A 19,407-nucleotide genomic window follows, 5' to 3' on the forward strand; every position below is an offset into this window, starting at 1 on the left:
AGTAATATACTTACGTTTTCTGTTCTTTTATTGCACGCTTTAGATATTTTGTGGCGTGCTTGTAAATCTGCTCTGCATTATACAATACAAATTTGAAATGCATTTTTAAATGTTGTATTACACTTGAGCCTGCCACAACATATTACTTTGTTTTAGGTAGAAAGGCAAGATATTTGGTCATCTTAAAATCTTCATCACTGAAAATGAATCTTTGATGTGGTTATGATGTGGATGTACACACTCTCTCATTCACCTTCCCATCTGTCTGTTCCCCCAAGCATGATACTAACTTTCTTGGGTGCCAAGAAATTCAGGTGGTCCGGCTGGCATGGCTGACACCACAAAGTCACTTGGTTGGCAACTTTTAGAAGCTTGGTAATTAAATTACTGTACATCGAAACCTGTGCAGTCTGCAGTATGTCTGTGCTGCTCCATATCAATTTCCTTTCAGGATTCAGTGTTTAAAAGAAAGGCGTGATATAAATATTTCCCCTTCATGTTGCTTACATTAATTTTCACATTATAAATATGACTTTTATTCTAATTATCCATAAAATCACTGTTTACAGAATGTGTCTAGTTGACAGAATGTTTAAAGTTCACAGACAATATGACATGGCTTTTTTATCAGTTCCCATAATTCCCAGTATGGTAGAATTTAAAGGAGACATATTATGCCCCTTTTTACAATATGTAATATAAGTCTCTGGTGTCCCCAGAATGTGTCTGTGAAGTTTCAGCTCAAAATACCCCACAGATAATTTATTATAGAATTTTGAAAATGCCTATTTTGAGTGGAAGAAGAAACACTCTGATTTTCGTGCCTTTAAATCCAAATGAACTGCTGCTCCCGTCCGCTTTCCAGAATAGACCTGCCCATTTCAAAACATCTGTTTTGGTTCCGATTATCATGTTTATCATGCTGAAATCATGCGTTTTAAACCATATGAGTTTAAACTTCTGATACGGTTTTCTGAGCGCACACATCCGAAGCACACGGACAGAACGCGGCTATCACAGCATGTGAGTAAAGTTCTCATTCACACACAAGTTTACGTTAAAAACACACGAGTTACAAAAACAGTCAGTTATGTCTGTGAAGGTAAATAGCTGGGAAATAAATCGCATGATTATTTTAGATCTGTGTGGCAGCAGCATACAGCAAATAAATCAATAAATCCACTGCTCTGTCTCTGAGGCTGGGACTAAATAGTGTTCTGTGCTCATCTGTGCAGCCAAAGGCAGAACAGTTAGCATGTTTTGCTCAGTCTTTCACCATGGCATTAGAACTGCTACACCGTTGTCGCTTGCAAACGTACAGATTAAGGGGCAGTAATATTATAATGAGATCCCTTTGCCACGTCACCAAGGGAGCGAAATCAGACGCAGATGAGTTTCTTCATTAGCTTGCAGAAAAAGGCTTACTAAAACAAAGTTACTGGGTTAATCTTTTTCATGTTTTCTTGGTTGGTAGATGCACTGGGGACCTGATTATAGCACGTAAAACCTGGAAAAGATTTTCATGATATGTCACCTTTACAGGTACCATAGAATGGAAAATTGTATTTACCTTGGCATAGTTAAATAATAACAGTTCTGTACATGGAAATGACATACCGTGAGCCTCAAACACCATAGTTTTCTCCTTATGTAAATCTCGTGAATAAAAAATACCACTGAAAAACAGGCGAATCATTACGCCCCCAACATTTGCATAAACCCGCCCTTGTTCGAGGCCAGCCGCCAGCCGAACCTACATAGCCGAATCATCAGAAGTTCTGCAGGTATTGTAAATAAACAAGCGCGGACAACAGTGATAAATGTTATTTTCCAGGCTGTGCAGGGGATGTGATGTGCAGGGATGGGTTGGTGTCTGTATTCAGAAAGGCATGGAAAGCACTAAAAGGACATGGTTAGCTCCTTGCTAGTGGTAGCCTGTTACACTGCAGTACAGGAGAGTAAGGAGAGATGATTGAGGATGATGGTGAATGATTTACAGATCCTGGGCACCACTGACAAGCATCTGATCTTGTAAAATGTGTGGTAAGTACTGCCGCTCCATAGTATAAACAGAGTTCATGCGATCGCGAATCTCGAAAGCGAAAGTGAAACTATAACGCGATCGACCGATCGTTCAAAAGTTTCACTGCCCCGCGTATTAATAGCGACTTCCTGATGCCCGCATCTTATATACAGTATAATTACCCGATGATATAACTGCGAGAGAAAGTATTGAAATATATATTTTCCTCCCTGTGTTTCCTTCTTTCTGTGAGCTACTGAAATAAGACGCACTGTAAACAGCCAATCAGAGCAGAGCTCAACATTGAGCAGCACTGTGAAACAGCCAATCAGAGCAGAGCACATTATTATTCATTACCCTGCCAAATAAGCCAATAACAGTCCGTTTCAATCTAGGGAGAAATCCTAGCGTTGTAAATGGACATGTAAAATCGTTTCTGGAGATTTTTTGCGCTTACCTAAGCCACATACCTTCTATGTAGATATCAGAGAACAATTTAAAATACTGTATCAATGCATTCTATGGCACCTTTAATTCAAATTGAAAACAGAGTCAAAATAAGTATAACGGAGGTCAGCTAAGAGCTATGTGTGCAAACCTAAGGCCTGGCCTCAAGAGGCATGCTAGTACTGACGCTAAATACTGCAGTCCTTAGCTTCCTTGTTAGAGCACCAACCTTCCCCTGGCTGTTCATGACGTCAAACTCTGCGGGCTGAGTTCGACCTGATTTTTTTCATTTGACAAAAATAAATATGGCAAAAGTGTTATGTTTTGTCAACTAACAAGACTGCTTAACTTTGTCCATTTTAATTTGAATGTAGAATTGTAGTATAATAACCTCCTCAACACCACTGTTGTTTAAAGCAGTAGCTGTGATTTGTAATGATGTTCTGTCAGCTGTGTTGCAGTGGGACATGACCAGGGGCAATCATTAACATGAGCAACATCTCTTCTGTGTAAAGATCACACAGAGCTCTTTTCACTGGGTGGGAAAAATATGGCATGTAAACACAGCACAACAAAGACTGGTGAACCTTTATACATAAACAGTGTAACATTAAAAATGGACCCTTTAACTTTTTTCATGCCTTTTATTCCATTTGTAGCCATGAAGATATAAAAACAGACACACACACACACACACACGGGTGGCAACTGGGACTGGCTGTGCCTCCCAATAAACAGTGGTGGGAGTTGTTGCCATGGCTACACCATTGTGCTTCCCTCCTCCCTCCAAACCCATCACCCTCCTTATTTTAGCGGCCAGCTTCTGTCGCTCTCTCTCTCTCTCCCTCTCTTGGCCACTCCCCCTTTTCAATCCCTCGCTCTTTATTTGTTACTACATCACTGTGAACTAGGAGACTATAGAGAGTGGAGGGGATCTCCTTTGGATGGTTGAACCAAGGACTTATTGAGCACTTAACTTTTAAGAAAAGACAACAAGGGGGATACGCTTTCAGAGTGTCATGAATGAAGACACTCAGTCCCATCTCAGGATGGAGGCTACAGACAAACTCAATGGGCTTGGAGGGAGGAGGAGGCGGCCAAAGAAGGTACACATGGGTTTCACTTTAAAGACCTGCTCTGTCTTGATGTAGGATCTAAGTGTTTTGGAAAGTTCTTGATGCTGTTTATGCTAAAATTCCAGTATCTCTTAAATACAGTTTATTTTATATGTGTATATCATAAATACAGTTTGTAACTGAGTGAGTTGAAGTTGTTGGTGATTTACTCTGGTGATAAACTCTGCTCAGATACCTGGGCAAGTATTTTTGTAGATTTGAAAAACAAAGTAAATGAGTTTTCTTTGTAAATGCAGCTTAAATGACAATGTGCAACACTGATATCATTCTCAAGGTAAATCTTGTGCATGTTTATGTTTTTTTGCCTTGGGTTGGTTCCTTGATGTTGCAAGGCACGCTGATGGTTTTGTTTTTATGAGAAATCTGTGTGTTGAGGTGAAGATGGGCGTGTTTGTTCAGAAGTGCTGAGCAGGTTTCTTCTCGGGTTTGTATTGTTACTTCTGGAAATCTCTCTCTCGCTCAACACCGTGAGAAGTCAATACAATAATTTTGTTTTTCTATTCATCAGGTGCCCACCCTTACCATTTTATTTTTCTTTTGTTTCCTCCATTGCTATTTTCCTTTGAATCAGGTTTACATTTAGTCACACTATCAAAAAAAATATTTCCAAATGATACAGTATAGATTTTGTATTACTACTCACAACATTTATAAACCAAAAAAACCCCAAAACACATATACAAAAAATGGTCAAAAATACAACATACAGCACATATTTAGGGTGTTTAATAGTGTATAATTAAGACTGTTGTGAGTGTAATAATGTCAAAAGCATTAAGCATCTTTTACTGTGAAACACCTTTGTTCCATGTGTTTGACGTTGAGTGTGGGGCGGGTCCGCTACCCTTTGTGTGTATGCTTGAGCACGCTCTACACATATCTTTTCAGTATAAGAAACAACATCATGGTTTACCACAAGATTTTTATGGAACCCTTTGTGGATGTGTGTGGATGCGTGTTTGTGTTTGTCTCTACAAGGATAGTACAACCTACATTGTGGGCGCCAGTCGATAGTCCTAAATAAACATACTATATAATGGCTATTAAAAATATAAAAATTATTTTAAAAATGCGAAGGGTGTTTGTAAGGGTTAGGATATTGAAAATATAATTTTCTCAGTATAAAAACAATACAAGTCAATGGAATGTCTTCACCATGACAGAAGAAAAATGTAGAGGTATGTGGTTCGAAATGAGAGAATACTTCTGTTGTTGCCACTTGAGTGCTTAAAGTTTCAGCCATTCTTGGCATTGAACTGAAAATGAGCGATTATGAGAAAAGTCTTCTTAAGAAAAAAATAATCTTTTGTAGCATCTAATAATATAAACTGACTAAAAAATAAATATAAATAAATGGGTGAAAATGTAAGGGCACTCTGATACAGTATATAGAAGTATATTCACAGGAATTCATCACCACTTTGGTAAATTTGTTTTGTAATATATGCTATTGGAACACTGTCAAAAAGGTCTTTGATCTGAATTAGCAGCAATTCAGCAATGTGGTTTAGCTTTCATGGTGGAACTCAGGAAGGCAATGAGGGATCATGCAAGATCAATCATGTTTGCATTATTGATATGTCTCCCCTTCTAACCCAGCCCCACTTGGGCGGTGGTGGATGGGGTGGCGAAAAAGGATGCAGGGTGACTGAAGTTTAATCCAAGCAGGGATTTGTTGAGCAGGTGTCTGTTTCTCTGCTGACTGTACTAATGAGTAAGCCAGACAGAATTTGGGGGTAAATCTGCTGTGAAATATTAAGATGTGTTAAGCAGAGTTTACAGTACTATAGCTAAAAGGTCCAAATTACCCCCCCCAAAAAATAAAAATAAAATAAATAAATAAAATAAAGTAAAATACAAATAAAAATAAGAAATTAACATGCAAGGGGTTTGTGAATTCTGTGTGGGCCATTGAAATAATTATAGTGCATGAGTGCATCAGCAATTGTACAGTTCACATAACAATTCTGGCACAAATGTATTTCATGTTTCATGTATGAATTAAATTACAATTAATTAATGATCAGAGATACTTTTGTGTGTTGTACATGGGTTCCGTAAGCTGTTTTGCAATGGTTTTCAAAAAGTGGTTTAGGACTGTAAGGCTCGTTTATTGGTCCAATGGAGGTTTCCAATAAAACGAGGAAGGTCTCTCTGCGTATTGCTTGTCTTTCCTTTTCGCAACACAACAAGATTAAATGCAATATATTTCTTTCACATATAATAACTCGTTGTTTCATCTGACTCCATAAATGAAAGGTTTTAATGATATCTGTGCATCATTAAAGTGAACGAATGTTTGATTGTTCTGTTAAGCTCTGATTATACTTTACCCGCTTAGATCAGGAAACTATATCGCTTCGAGTTCCTCACCAGGTCTCCGGCACAATTTTGTCAGTTCCAATGACCCAAAACAGAGGTATTTGGCTAAATATCTGAGATTTGCCGTATTCCCACGTGCAGAATCAAAGATATGTAATACTTAGCCTCCTTGGCTGCCCCTCAGGAACTTAATTCAATCGTTTACTTTAGTAGAGTCTTCCTTTTTGACCACCATTTAAGAACATTAGTCGATCAACTTTACCTTTCTTCAAAATGGCTTTGTCTGGCCAAGCTCGTGGCTTTTCCCACGTAAACTTATCTAAAGTAACATTAAATTAGAACAGAGGTCATCGACGCATTCAGATCTAGGCTGATCAAACAGCATCTGCTGATTCTAGACAGAAACTTACTCGTCTCCTCATCCAAGCACACGTGAATTTAGGTATTGGGTATTAGTCGTCACTAATCCCTGACGCAAACTTGTGGAAATATACGAATCCGACAATCTACTTGGGAAAACAAATCTCAGAGTCGGTCAGAATACAATCAAACGTTTACAATTTATTGATCAGGTAATGAAGTAATAATTCAAAATCCAATTCATAAGGATAAAATCATCAGTTGAACATGTCATAACAACAATTCAGAAACAGAGGAATTTGTAGAAATTATTACCTGTCAACAAAAACTACACACAGCATTTGTGTGGGAAGTCAGCTTACAGACTCCGCGAACTTTTCTGCACCTTTTCCTTATATACCCAGCTAATTCAATATTCTTACCAAAAGGTGGCGTTTGTCATTATAATTACAATTTGGTTCCCTGTTGAGGGATTCACGCTGTGAGATCAGAATTTGTACTTGAATGGGTTCTTGTTTTACATGCAGGAGGTATCTGAATGGGGGATCTGGGGAGGGAAACACCTTTTTAAGAGACACATGACTTTTCTCATATTTTATAACTTCTTTTAGCTTTTCATTATGGTTGGGAGAATGAGACCATTTTACCAGGCGCACAGAGACACTTTAAATGATATCAAACACGTATAGTTACTTATTGTGCATACATAGCATTGCATAGGTTTTCAGTGTATTTTAGGTGAGGAGGAGGAGGGGGTGAAGGGGAGATAGTGTGTGAAGTGTGAGTTGCACTGTGGGCTGCATCTCCGAAGTTCCTTTTACATATGCAGGAGATAGTTCAAGTGTTAATTTTCAGGAGAGCCTTTTGTTTCGTCGAGGGGTAAATCAGACATATTGGCACCAGCCTTACAGCTCCCTCATTTGGCACCGTGGGCCACTCACAGGGTTTCCTGCGGTGTCACTTCAGTCGTTGTAAGGTGGGTAGCTTTAAGGGGCTGAGAGTCAAGATAGTATTGGTGGATGTTTTTACCGATCTGATAAGGTGTCGGAAGTAGCAACATTGGAATAGCGTGAAGGAGAAGATGAGTGCGCTTCCAACCGCACAACCTCGAAGTACCCAGTCCCACCAAGTATATGCAGTCTGTGCCGATCGGGTAGATGAGCTAGACAGGATCTGTGCAGTCTTTCGCGCCAAATTTGTCTCCACTTGCGCCTGAGAGAGGTGGTATTCTGTTTGGAGAATGACGTTCTGTACCAGGTCCATCGTGTCGACCAAAGCTTGTGTTCCGTGTTCATAAAAGGTGTCTTCCCACCACGGGGAGACCTCAGCGTCCTTCGGCATCCTTCCGAGGATGTCGATCTGGCCCATAGAAAAATCCTCTGTCACTTCCAAGCAAAAGGAGTGATTAGCAGGACAGGTCAGTCCTCCATATGTGAATGAATTCATCTCACTGATGACGCACCACTGAGTATAAGACACCTGAACAGCATTTGAATGGCCATGCAACGATTCAACATTTATGAGTTTGCTATCATTGGAAGAGAAAGGTTGTAATGTGTTACATGTGCAGACAACATAATTGTAGTGCGACTGGTAAACAAGGTCTCAGTACCCTTCAAAGTCATATATCCAGTGAGGTGATCCCATTTAATTACCTGATCTTTAACTACCACTCCAAGGGAGCGAATAGTAGTGGAATTTGGATAAACTTGATCTGGGTGGATTAAAGGAAAAGTGGCAAAAAACCCAATGCAACCAATACATTCGTTTCCAGTATACATCATAATTGTGGATAACAGTTCTGAATATTTGACATTTTTCATTTTTTCTGAAGAGAACCATCTATGCAAATCTAAGACCTCAATTAAATCATTCAAGACATGTCTCGGGGTTTTGTAAAGACGAAGGTCTAAAATTTCCTGTCTTGTTGCAGTAAACAAATCTTGTGCATATGATCTGCAGGCTAAGTCACGTTCGATGGTACGGGTCTGATTGAACAATGTGTGGCTGATCGTTAGAAGCGCCTGCGCCTCAGAACGAACCGCTTTGATGATGTTATCATTGCTATTAGTGATGTGTTGAAAACCAGTGGCCATCTGATCTGTCAACCATGTGGAGAATTGGGATTGTTTGGTTATTTTATAGGTGTTGGCTGCTGAATTAATTGATCCAAACAAGCCAGCTATATTGCCGAGCAGGTCTCTTTTTGAGCGAGCAGGTGGAATTTGGACGGCAAGTCTGTCTTTGTAATCAGAAATTAAATCATCGATTCGTGACTGTAGCCATGCATGTGACTCATCATTAACATCACAATGTTTGTATAAGCAGTAAGTATGTTGGAAATGTTGTAAGTCACATGTGTCATTACCAAATTTACATCATGTAATAAGGTTTGGTTGATGTTTCCTCTAATCAGTCCACCAGGAGGAATTGAGTGCAATTCCGGACATTTTTTGGGTTTAGTGTATCCACAGGTGGTCAAATTAAAACAATACATAACAGTCCATGAACAGTTGTGTGGATTGGTGAAATTGTCTATGCTATGTGAACATTTTCCGACACAATATGTTCCTTCCTTTCGGTTGGTCCACACAAACGTTTTTGGTTTCTGCTCGTTAGGTGTGTATGATGTGAGGTCGTACATTAACTCTGTGAACCTCATGTGTGTGTCATTATGCGTCTCCGTATGTGTACACCTATATGTTGCAGGTTCCAAATTTGTAACATTATAGCACAATTTTGGGTCTATGCCATTGTTGTTGTTTTCATGTAGAGTGTCCATGTTACCTATTGTGTCGCCTGAATCTATTTTAAGTTGATACCAGGCAGTGAGGTTGTGCATGAATTTTGGTGCTCGAGTGTATCCTGAAATGTTTCCTGACGGTGGGTGGGTGCTACCTGAACTACAGCAAATTTGTGGTGTGCAATTTGGATCCGGTACTATACCGGGAGGCCATGTAGCTGTTTCTTTGGGTGTGAGTGTGATTTTTGGTGTGGACGGCCCCTTGGAGTATTTCCACACCCACCTCCCACATTTCAGGTTGTGTGTGAGTGAAACCCTTTGGCCCAGTCTGATGCACGTGGGCCCTGACACTTTTCTTTCATCCGGCCTCCATGGGATCGCTGCAGTCGACCTGGAAGACAGGAAGAAAAGACAGTGACAGTTATTTATTTATTCTGTGTACCTTTAAATGATTTGCACTGAGACATGTGATACCACTTCAGTTTCCCTTTTATGGTTGTGGCCACACAGCTGTTGCATACAGCTTTAATTTCATATGGGCCGTGCCATCTGGGTGTGAATGCACCTTGCTTCACAAAAACACGTATCATTACCATGTCTCCTTCTGAGAATTTCACCTCAGAGTTTGGGTTGAATTGTGCATCATTTGTTAGGTCTGATTGCTGTTGTTTCAGAGCAGCGTGTGCATGTAGCACTTCCAGCCTCTCTCGTAATTGCTTCAACACAGACTGTTGAGTTGCGATCACGAGAGGCCCCAGGTCTGCTGGGGAAATTTCTGGGTCGATGGGCAGTTTCATGACTCTTCCAGTCATGAGTTCAAATGGACTGATACCTGTGGCTTTTGAAGGAGTTGCCCGCAGTATTGTTAGAACTGTGGGCAGAGCATCAATCCATTGGTTTTTGTGTTGTGCAACCTGTTTCGAGATGCTTTCTTTTATGGTTCGGTTAAGACGTTCCACCATACCGGAGCTCTGAGGCCTGAATGAAACGTGGAATCTTTGTTTGATGTTCAGCATTTGGCATATGTTTTTCATCACCTGGCCTGTGAAGTGTGTGCCCTGATCAGATTCAATTTGGATTGGTGCTCCCCAGAGTGGGAGAATTTGGTTCGCTACCACACGTGCCACTGTTTTTGCATTGTTATTGCGAGTAGGAATCGCCTCGACCCATTTGGAAAATTTGTCAATTATCACAAGGCAATAACGATACCCTCCTTTGGCACTGGGTAGTGGACCTATAAAATCCAATTGGAGTGACTCCCAAGGTCCCTTGGGTGGCTCTGGTCTACACAGTTTTGTACGGCCAGGTTTACCTTGGTTAATGGTGGCACATACAATGCATGTGTCACACCACCTTTGAATGTCTGATGCCATTTGTGGCCACCAGAAGTTCTTTTGTATCAGCTGTTGTGTTTTGGGAGCTGATACATGTGCATAATCATGGTATAACTTTATCACTGGTTTCTGGAGGGCTTCTGGAACGATGTATTTATCGTCTCTCAAAATCATGCCTTCAGTGACCTTGACTAGTTGGTCCTGCTGCAGGTGCGGTGTCAGTTCTCCATCAGAACTCCACAGTTCTTGTTGGTACTGTTTCAAGTCAATAGGGACAGTCTGAACCGCACTCACAGCAGGAACAATCAGTCTGTCAGGCAGCCATTCATCTCCCTTTTTTGCTGCTAATTTTGCTAATTGATCTGCAATGTTGTTGTTTCTTTCGTGTTCATCTGGATTCTTGTTAATGTGCGCGCGCACTTTGACGACGGAGAGTGAGGAATCGCGTGTTTGAATCTCCTGCCAAATCGAAGTTATGATGTTAAAATGTTTAATTGGCGTTCCGGCAGATGTGAGGAATTTTCTCAACTGCCACTGTGCCATAAAATCATGGACTGCACCAAAAGCGTATCGACTATCAGTATATACACACAGCGGTTCGTGATGTGATCTGATTGCTTCGAGTAATGCAATGAGTTCAGCTTCTTGTGCAGATGTGTTTGCGGATAGTTTAATTAACAATTGGTTAGTGCCTGAATTGGGGGAGTGAGGAGTCCACACCGCACATCCTGTGCAAAATTTGCCATCATGCCAGTATCGGGAACCATCAATGTACACCCGTGTCTGATTTGGGAGTTCTTGATCATGAACGGCTGACTCGGCCTCTGGTTTAATGCGGTATTGTTTTTGCGGGGGATGGGGCTCCCCTTCAATGCACACAACAAAGTCAATAAGGCCGCAGTCATGTTCATGTGTAGCCCAAATGTGATCGTGTTTGTTTACCATTTGTTGAATGGGATCTGGAGTGGATATGGACATAATACTCGTTATGTTTTTTGGTAGTCATTTTTTTACAGTTTTGTCTGTTTTCAATTCAATTTGCTTTTCAAAGCAGTGAATTACAAAGCCATACTTCCGCATAATGTCCATTCCCAGCACAGTCCCTTCACTGTTGTTAGGTAAATACCAGAGGGGTTCTTTCAGTACAGTCACGCCTAAATCGAGTTCAACTGGCTGTGTTTTTGTTGCAATCATTAACGTGTCGCCGATGCCTTTGATCTGAATAGTTTCGTTGGTTAAAGGTAATGGAATGTCTGTACAGGAACAAGATGCGCCAGAATCAATAAGTACGTCCGCTAACCGGCCTCCTAAATTAGCTCTTATTTTTATTCTGTTTCCGCTCTTAATTATGCTCCCTACAGCGATGGAGGCCACGTATCCCTATTGGTGATGATATTTTTCAGTCGTGCCGCTCGCGTTGTGGGCCGCGCCATTTTGGGTTCTTTGTTTTTGAAACTCGGTGATGAAATCAGCAAATTGTTTATATAAGTTCGAGTCGTCGCTAGAGTGCGTTTTTTGGTAACGATTTTCTTGCTCTTTTGAATCTTTCTCTCTTTTTTGGCAATCTTTTTTTAAATGGCCAGACTTTTTGCAATAGTGGCATAGCATTTTGTTTGGAGATCTTTTGCTAAATTTGTCTGGGCTGTTCCCTTCTGTTAACCATTGTGCGGACGCAATGTTGCGGGGTTTTGTTCTCCATCTGAGTTCTATTCTTGATCCCCAGTCCACTATCGCTCGGAACGTGTTTTCGGCCGGGTCGACGCCATTTGATAAAGCCTTTTGAACTGGAATGCCGGCGTTGTTCTTTACAAGTTGTAGTAACGCGTCATGGTTGCGGTCTGCATTTTCTAAGCCTGAGTGTTCTCTGTATGTTACCCATAACCGTTCAGCATACGTTTCAAATGACTCATTACTCGCTTGTTTGATTTCTAATATTTTGCCCCAATCGGCGTGTGTCGGTCCCCTCATGTCTAATAATGCTTGTTTTAGACGCTCGTAAATAATTTCGTTGGTTTCGTTATTGTCTCGGTTCATTATGTTGCCAGATTTCATCTCTGCGGTTAGTTTCGGTTTGAGCTCATCAGGGATAGTGAGGAGAGCATTTTGCCATACATCTCTGATTTCTAATTTGTACACATTGGCCTGTAACATCAATGCTTCCCAGTAGGGTTGAAACGGCCCTTTTCTCGGCATAATTCCTACGACTTGTTTATGTCTAGAACCTTCTTCGCATGTTAACGGGCGACTGATCGTTGTGATTTCATCATCCGCATTCGTCATGGTTTTAAGCACAGCCACTTTAACTGATTTATTTGGCAAATCATTCGATTTTGTTCGAGTCTTTATTGGGCTTCGCAGGTTTGGCGCTTCAGGCCACAGGCTCACAACAGCTCGGCTACGAGTTTCTCTCTGTGGCCTAGCGCTACATCTTAACGCGGCATCGTCATCATCACTCTCATTTTCAGCCTCTAGCTCGAAGGTTTCTTCCAGTGCTGCCTGTTTTACTGCAGCCACTGGAAAACCTGATTTATCGCAGCAATGTTCGAGAGCTGATATGTAATTATTGCCGGTTTGAAGTTTTCTTTGAATTTGATCAATTGTTGTCGCCATTTTTTCGCGCTGTCTAGCCCACCCCTTTTGTTCGTAGGTAAACGCTTCGACTTGTGTTCTTAGCTTTTGTAATTCGTCAGATCGCAACCTCTCGATTTCTTTGATATTTGCTATTGTTCGTTCGTTCTCGGTTATGGTCTCGAGGTCGTTACGACGAAGCAAATACACAATTGCAGCGGGGATTTTCTTGTACTTTTTCTTGGGTTTTAGTTTCGCACCCTCGGCAGAATACCAGGATATTATTTCGTTGTTACTCCAGTTTAATTTTAGTCCCTTGTCGCTTAACCGAACAAGGAGTTTTCGCAATTGCACGCCTAGAAGCGCCATTATCTCTTCATCTACACTGCCGTGCTTTCCCTGAAAAGACATGTTTCGCGTCTAATTCTTTTGCCCACCGGATTTTTCGGCTCCGGTTCTAAACAGGGTATTCCGACCCGTACTATAAATGTGTCTATATGTGAGATGTAAACAATCTTTCCCTCAACACTTTTACAAGGCAAAAATCTACTTACCACAGCAGCTGGAGATAGATGAGAGGGAGATCAAACCTCATGTTCCGGGCTGGGTTCAAGTTGAATGTCGCGCTGGAAAGACGTTGCTCGTCTGTCGCGAGATCACGGAGGCGTGGTCACCACTTTGTAAGGCTCGTTTATTGGTCCAATGGAGGTTTCCAATAAAACGAGGAAGGTCTCTCTGCGTATTGCTTGTCTTTCCTTTTCGCAACACAACAAGATTAAATGCAATATATTTCTTTCACATATAATAACTCGTTGTTTCATCTGACTCCATAAATGAAAGGTTTTAATGATATCTGTGCATCATTAAAGTGAACGAATGTTTGATTGTTCTGTTAAGCTCTGATTATACTTTACCCGCTTAGATCAGGAAACTATATCGCTTCGAGTTCCTCACCAGGTCTCCGGCACAATTTTGTCAGTTCCAATGACCCAAAACAGAGGTATTTGGCTAAATATCTGAGATTTGCCGTATTCCCACGTGCAGAATCAAAGATATGTAATACTTAGCCTCCTTGGCTGCCCCTCAGGAACTTAATTCAATCGTTTACTTTAGTAGAGTCTTCCTTTTTGACCACCATTTAAGAACATTAGTCGATCAACTTTACCTTTCTTCAAAATGGCTTTGTCTGGCCAAGCTCGTGGCTTTTCCCACGTAAACTTATCTAAAGTAACATTAAATTAGAACAGAGGTCATCGACGCATTCAGATCTAGGCTGATCAAACAGCATCTGCTGATTCTAGACAGAAACTTACTCGTCTCCTCATCCAAGCACACGTGAATTTAGGTATTGGGTATTAGTCGTCACTAATCCCTGACGCAAACTTGTGGAAATATACGAATCCGACAATCTACTTGGGAAAACAAATCTCAGAGTCGGTCAGAATACAATCAAACGTTTACAATTTATTGATCAGGTAATGAAGTAATAATTCAAAATCCAATTCATAAGGATAAAATCATCAGTTGAACATGTCATAACAACAATTCAGAAACAGAGGAATTTGTAGAAATTATTACCTGTCAACAAAAACTACACACAGCATTTGTGTGGGAAGTCAGCTTACAGACTCCGCGAACTTTTCTGCACCTTTTCCTTATATACCCAGCTAATTCAATATTCTTACCAAAAGGTGGCGTTTGTCATTATAATTACAATTTGGTTCCCTGTTGAGGGATTCACGCTGTGAGATCAGAATTTGTACTTGAATGGGTTCTTGTTTTACATGCAGGAGGTATCTGAATGGGGGATCTGGGGAGGGAAACACCTTTTTAAGAGACACATGACTTTTCTCATATTTTATAACTTCTTTTAGCTTTTCATTATGGTTGGGAGAATGAGACCATTTTACCAGGCGCACAGAGACACTTTAAATGATATCAAACACGTATAGTTACTTATTGTGCATACATAGCATTGCATAGGTTTTCAGTGTATTTTAGGTGAGGAGGAGGAGGGGGTGAAGGGGAGATAGTGTGTGAAGTGTGAGTTGCACTGTGGGCTGCATCTCCGAAGTTCCTTTTACATATGCAGGAGATAGTTCAAGTGTTAATTTTCAGGAGAGCCTTTTGTTTCGTCGAGGGGTAAATCAGACATATTGGCACCAGCCTTACAGCTCCCTCATTTGGCACCGTGGGCCACTCACAGGGTTTCCTGCGGTGTCACTTCAGTCGTTGTAAGGTGGGTAGCTTTAAGGGGCTGAGAGTCAAGATAGTATTGGTGGATGTTTTTACCGATCTGATAAGGTGTCGGAAGTAGCAACATTGGAATAGCGTGAAGGAGAAGATGAGTGCGCTTCCAACCGCACAACCTCGAAGTACCCAGTCCCACCAAGTATATGCAGTCTGTGCCGATCGGGTAGATGAGCTAGACAGGATCTGTGCAGTCTTTCGCGCCAAATTTGTCTCCACTTGCGCCTGAGAGAGGTGGTATTCTGTTTGGAGAATGACGTTCTGTACCAGGTCCATCGTGTCGACCAAAGCTTGTGTTCCGTGTTCATAAAAGGTGTCTTCCCACCACGGGGAGACCTCAGCGTCCTTCGGCATCCTTCCGAGGATGTCGATCTGGCCCATAGAAAAATCCTCTGTCACTTCCAAGCAAAAGGAGTGATTAGCAGGACAGGTCAGTCCTCCATATGTGAATGAATTCATCTCACTGATGACGCACCACTGAGTATAAGACACCTGAACAGCATTTGAATGGCCATGCAACGATTCAACATTTATGAGTTTGCTATCATTGGAAGAGAAAGGTTGTAATGTGTTACATGTGCAGACAACATAATTGTAGTGCGACTGGTAAACAAGGTCTCAGTACCCTTCAAAGTCATATATCCAGTGAGGTGATCCCATTTAATTACCTGATCTTTAACTACCACTCCAAGGGAGCGAATAGTAGTGGAATTTGGATAAACTTGATCTGGGTGGATTAAAGGAAAAGTGGCAAAAAACCCAATGCAACCAATACATTCGTTTCCAGTATACATCATAATTGTGGATAACAGTTCTGAATATTTGACATTTTTCATTTTTTCTGAAGAGAACCATCTATGCAAATCTAAGACCTCAATTAAATCATTCAAGACATGTCTCGGGGTTTTGTGAAGACGAAGGTCTAAAATTTCCTGTCTTGTTGCAGTAAACAAATCTTGTGCATATGATCTGCAGGCTAAGTCACGTTCGATGGTACGGGTCTGATTGAACAATGTGTGGCTGATCGTTAGAAGCGCCTGCGCCTCAGAACGAACCGCTTTGATGATGTTATCATTGCTATTAGTGATGTGTTGAAAACCAGTGGCCATCTGATCTGTCAACCATGTGGAGAATTGGGATTGTTTGGTTATTTTATAGGTGTTGGCTGCTGAATTAATTGATCCAAACAAGCCAGCTATATTGCCGAGCAGGTCTCTTTTTGAGCGAGCAGGTGGAATTTGGACGGCAAGTCTGTCTTTGTAATCAGAAATTAAATCATCGATTCGTGACTGTAGCCATGCATGTGACTCATCATTAACATCACAATGTTTGTATAAGCAGTAAGTATGTTGGAAATGTTGTAAGTCACATGTGTCATTACCAAATTTACATCATGTAATAAGGTTTGGTTGATGTTTCCTCTAATCAGTCCACCAGGAGGAATTGAGTGCAATTCCGGACATTTTTTGGGTTTAGTGTATCCACAGGTGGTCAAATTAAAACAATACATAACAGTCCATGAACAGTTGTGTGGATTGGTGAAATTGTCTATGCTATGTGAACATTTTCCGACACAATATGTTCCTTCCTTTCGGTTGGTCCACACAAACGTTTTTGGTTTCTGCTCGTTAGGTGTGTATGATGTGAGGTCGTACATTAACTCTGCGAACCTCATGTGTGTGTCATTATGCGTCTCCGTATGTGTACACCTATATGTTGCAGGTTCCAAATTTGTAACATTATAGCACAATTTTGGGTCTATGCCATTGTTGTTGTTTTCATGTAGAGTGTCCATGTTACCTATTGTGTCGCCTGAATCTATTTTAAGTTGATACCAGGCAGTGAGGTTGTGCATGAATTTTGGTGCTCGAGTGTATCCTGAAATGTTTCCTGACAGTGGGTGGGTGCTACCTGAACTACAGCAAATTTGTGGTGTGCAATTTGGATCCGGTACTATACCGGGAGGCCATGTAGCTGTTTCTTTGGGTGTGAGTGTGATTTTTGGTGTGGACGGCCCCTTGGAGTATTTCCACACCCACCTCCCACATTTCAGGTTGTGTGTGAGTGAAACCCTTTGGCCCAGTCTGATGCACGTGGGCCCTGACACTTTTCTTTCATCCGGCCTCCATGGGATCGCTGCAGTCGACCTGGAAGACAGGAAGAAAAGACAGTGACAGTTATTTATTTATTCTGTGTACCTTTAAATGATTTGCACTGAGACATGTGATACCACTTCAGTTTCCCTTTTATGGTTGTGGCCACACAGCTGTTGCATACAGCTTTAATTTCATATGGGCCGTGCCATCTGGGTGTGAATGCACCTTGCTTCACAAAAACACGTATCATTACCATGTCTCCTTCTGAGAATTTCACCTCAGAGTTTGGGTTGAATTGTGCATCATTTGTTAGGTCTGATTGCTGTTGTTTCAGAGCAGCGTGTGCATGTAGCACTTCCAGCCTCTCTCGTAATTGCTTCAACACAGACTGTTGAGTTGCGATCACGAGAGGCCCCAGGTCTGCTGGGGAAATTTCTGGGTCGATGGGCAGTTTCATGACTCTTCCAGTCATGAGTTCAAATGGACTGATACCTGTGGCTTTTGAAGGAGTTGCCCGCAGTATTGTTAGAACTGTGGGCAGAGCATCAATCCATTGGTTTTTGTGTTGTGCAACCTGTTTCGAGATGCTTTCTTTTATGGTTCGGTTAAGACGTTCCACCATACCGGAGCTCTGAGGCCTGAATGAAACGTGGAATCTTTGTTTGATGTTCAGCATTTGGCATATGTTTTTCATCACCTGGCCTGTGAAGTGTGTGCCCTGATCAGATTCAATTTGGATTGGTGCTCCCCAGAGTGGGAGAATTTGGTTCGCTACCACACGTGCCACTGTTTTTGCATTGTTATTGCGAGTAGGAATCGCCTCGACCCATTTGGAAAATTTGTCAATTATCACAAGGCAATAACGATACCCTCCTTTGGCACTGGGTAGTGGACCTATAAAATCCAATTGGAGTGACTCCCAAGGTCCCTTGGGTGGCTCTGGTCTACACAGTTTTGTACGGCCAGGTTTACCTTGGTTAATGGTGGCACATACAATGCATGTGTCACACCACCTTTGAATGTCTGATGCCATTTGTGGCCACCAGAAGTTCTTTTGTATCAGCTGTTGTGTTTTGGGAGCTGATACATGTGCATAATCATGGTATAACTTTATCACTGGTTTCTGGAGGGCTTCTGGAACGATGTATTTATCGTCTCTCAAAATCATGCCTTCAGTGACCTTGACTAGTTGGTCCTGCTGCAGGTGCGGTGTCAGTTCTCCATCAGAACTCCACAGTTCTTGTTGGTACTGTTTCAAGTCAATAGGGACAGTCTGAACCGCACTCACAGCAGGAACAATCAGTCTGTCAGGCAGCCATTCATCTCCCTTTTTTGCTGCTAATTTTGCTAATTGATCTGCAATGTTGTTGTTTCTTTCGTGTTCATCTGGATTCTTGTTAATGTGCGCGCGCACTTTGACGACGGAGAGTGAGGAATCGCGTGTTTGAATCTCCTGCCAAATCGAAGTTATGATGTTAAAATGTTTAATTGGCGTTCCGGCAGATGTGAGGAATTTTCTCAACTGCCACTGTGCCATAAAATCATGGACTGCACCAAAAGCGTATCGACTATCAGTATATACACACAGCGGTTCGTGATGTGATCTGATTGCTTCGAGTAATGCAATGAGTTCAGCTTCTTGTGCAGATGTGTTTGCGGATAGTTTAATTAACAATTGGTTAGTGCCTGAATTGGGGGAGTGAGGAGTCCACACCGCACATCCTGTGCAAAATTTGCCATCATGCCAGTATCGGGAACCATCAATGTACACCCGTGTCTGATTTGGGAGTTCTTGATCATGAACGGCTGACTCGGCCTCTGGTTTAATGCGGTATTGTTTTTGCGGGGGATGGGGCTCCCCTTCAATGCACACAACAAAGTCAATAAGGCCGCAGTCATGTTCATGTGTAGCCCAAATGTGATCGTGTTTGTTTACCATTTGTTGAATGGGATCTGGAGTGGATATGGACATAATACTCGTTATGTTTTTTGGTAGGCATTTTTTTACAGTTTTGTCTGTTTTCAATTCAATTTGCTTTTCAAAGCAGTGAATTACAAAGCCATACTTCCGCATAATGTCCATTCCCAGCACAGTCCCTTCACTGTTGTTAGGTAAATACCAGAGGGG

General features: G+C 41.5%; 1 protein-coding gene and 2 pseudogenes across 3 annotated transcripts in view; 1 reads left to right on the plus strand and 2 right to left on the minus strand.

The window, feature by feature from the left end:
• Window positions 1-3,471: 3,471 nt before the first annotated feature.
• The window catches only part of LOC306871915 (uncharacterized protein), a 160,301-nt gene continuing 144,365 nt past the window's right edge, over window positions 3,472-19,407 (plus strand). Inside the window, exon 1 of the mRNA XM_079420167.1 lies at window positions 3,472-3,576. Within this exon, the coding sequence (XP_079276293.1) occupies window positions 3,490-3,576 (87 nt within the window). The 5' untranslated portion in view covers window positions 3,472-3,489. The remainder of the gene's footprint in view (window positions 3,577-19,407) is intronic.
• Window positions 7,246-8,653, minus strand: LOC306868767 (annotated as a pseudogene). Its single transcript has one exon. The product of its transcript is annotated as an uncharacterized misc_RNA (transcript).
• LOC306874694 lies at window positions 15,154-16,561 on the minus strand (annotated as a pseudogene). Its single transcript has one exon. The product of its transcript is annotated as an uncharacterized misc_RNA (transcript).

The sequence above is a fragment of the Barbus barbus genome (assembly GCF_936440315.1).
Source record: "Barbus barbus genome assembly, chromosome: 1".
Classification (NCBI taxonomy): domain Eukaryota; kingdom Metazoa; phylum Chordata; class Actinopteri; order Cypriniformes; family Cyprinidae; genus Barbus; species Barbus barbus.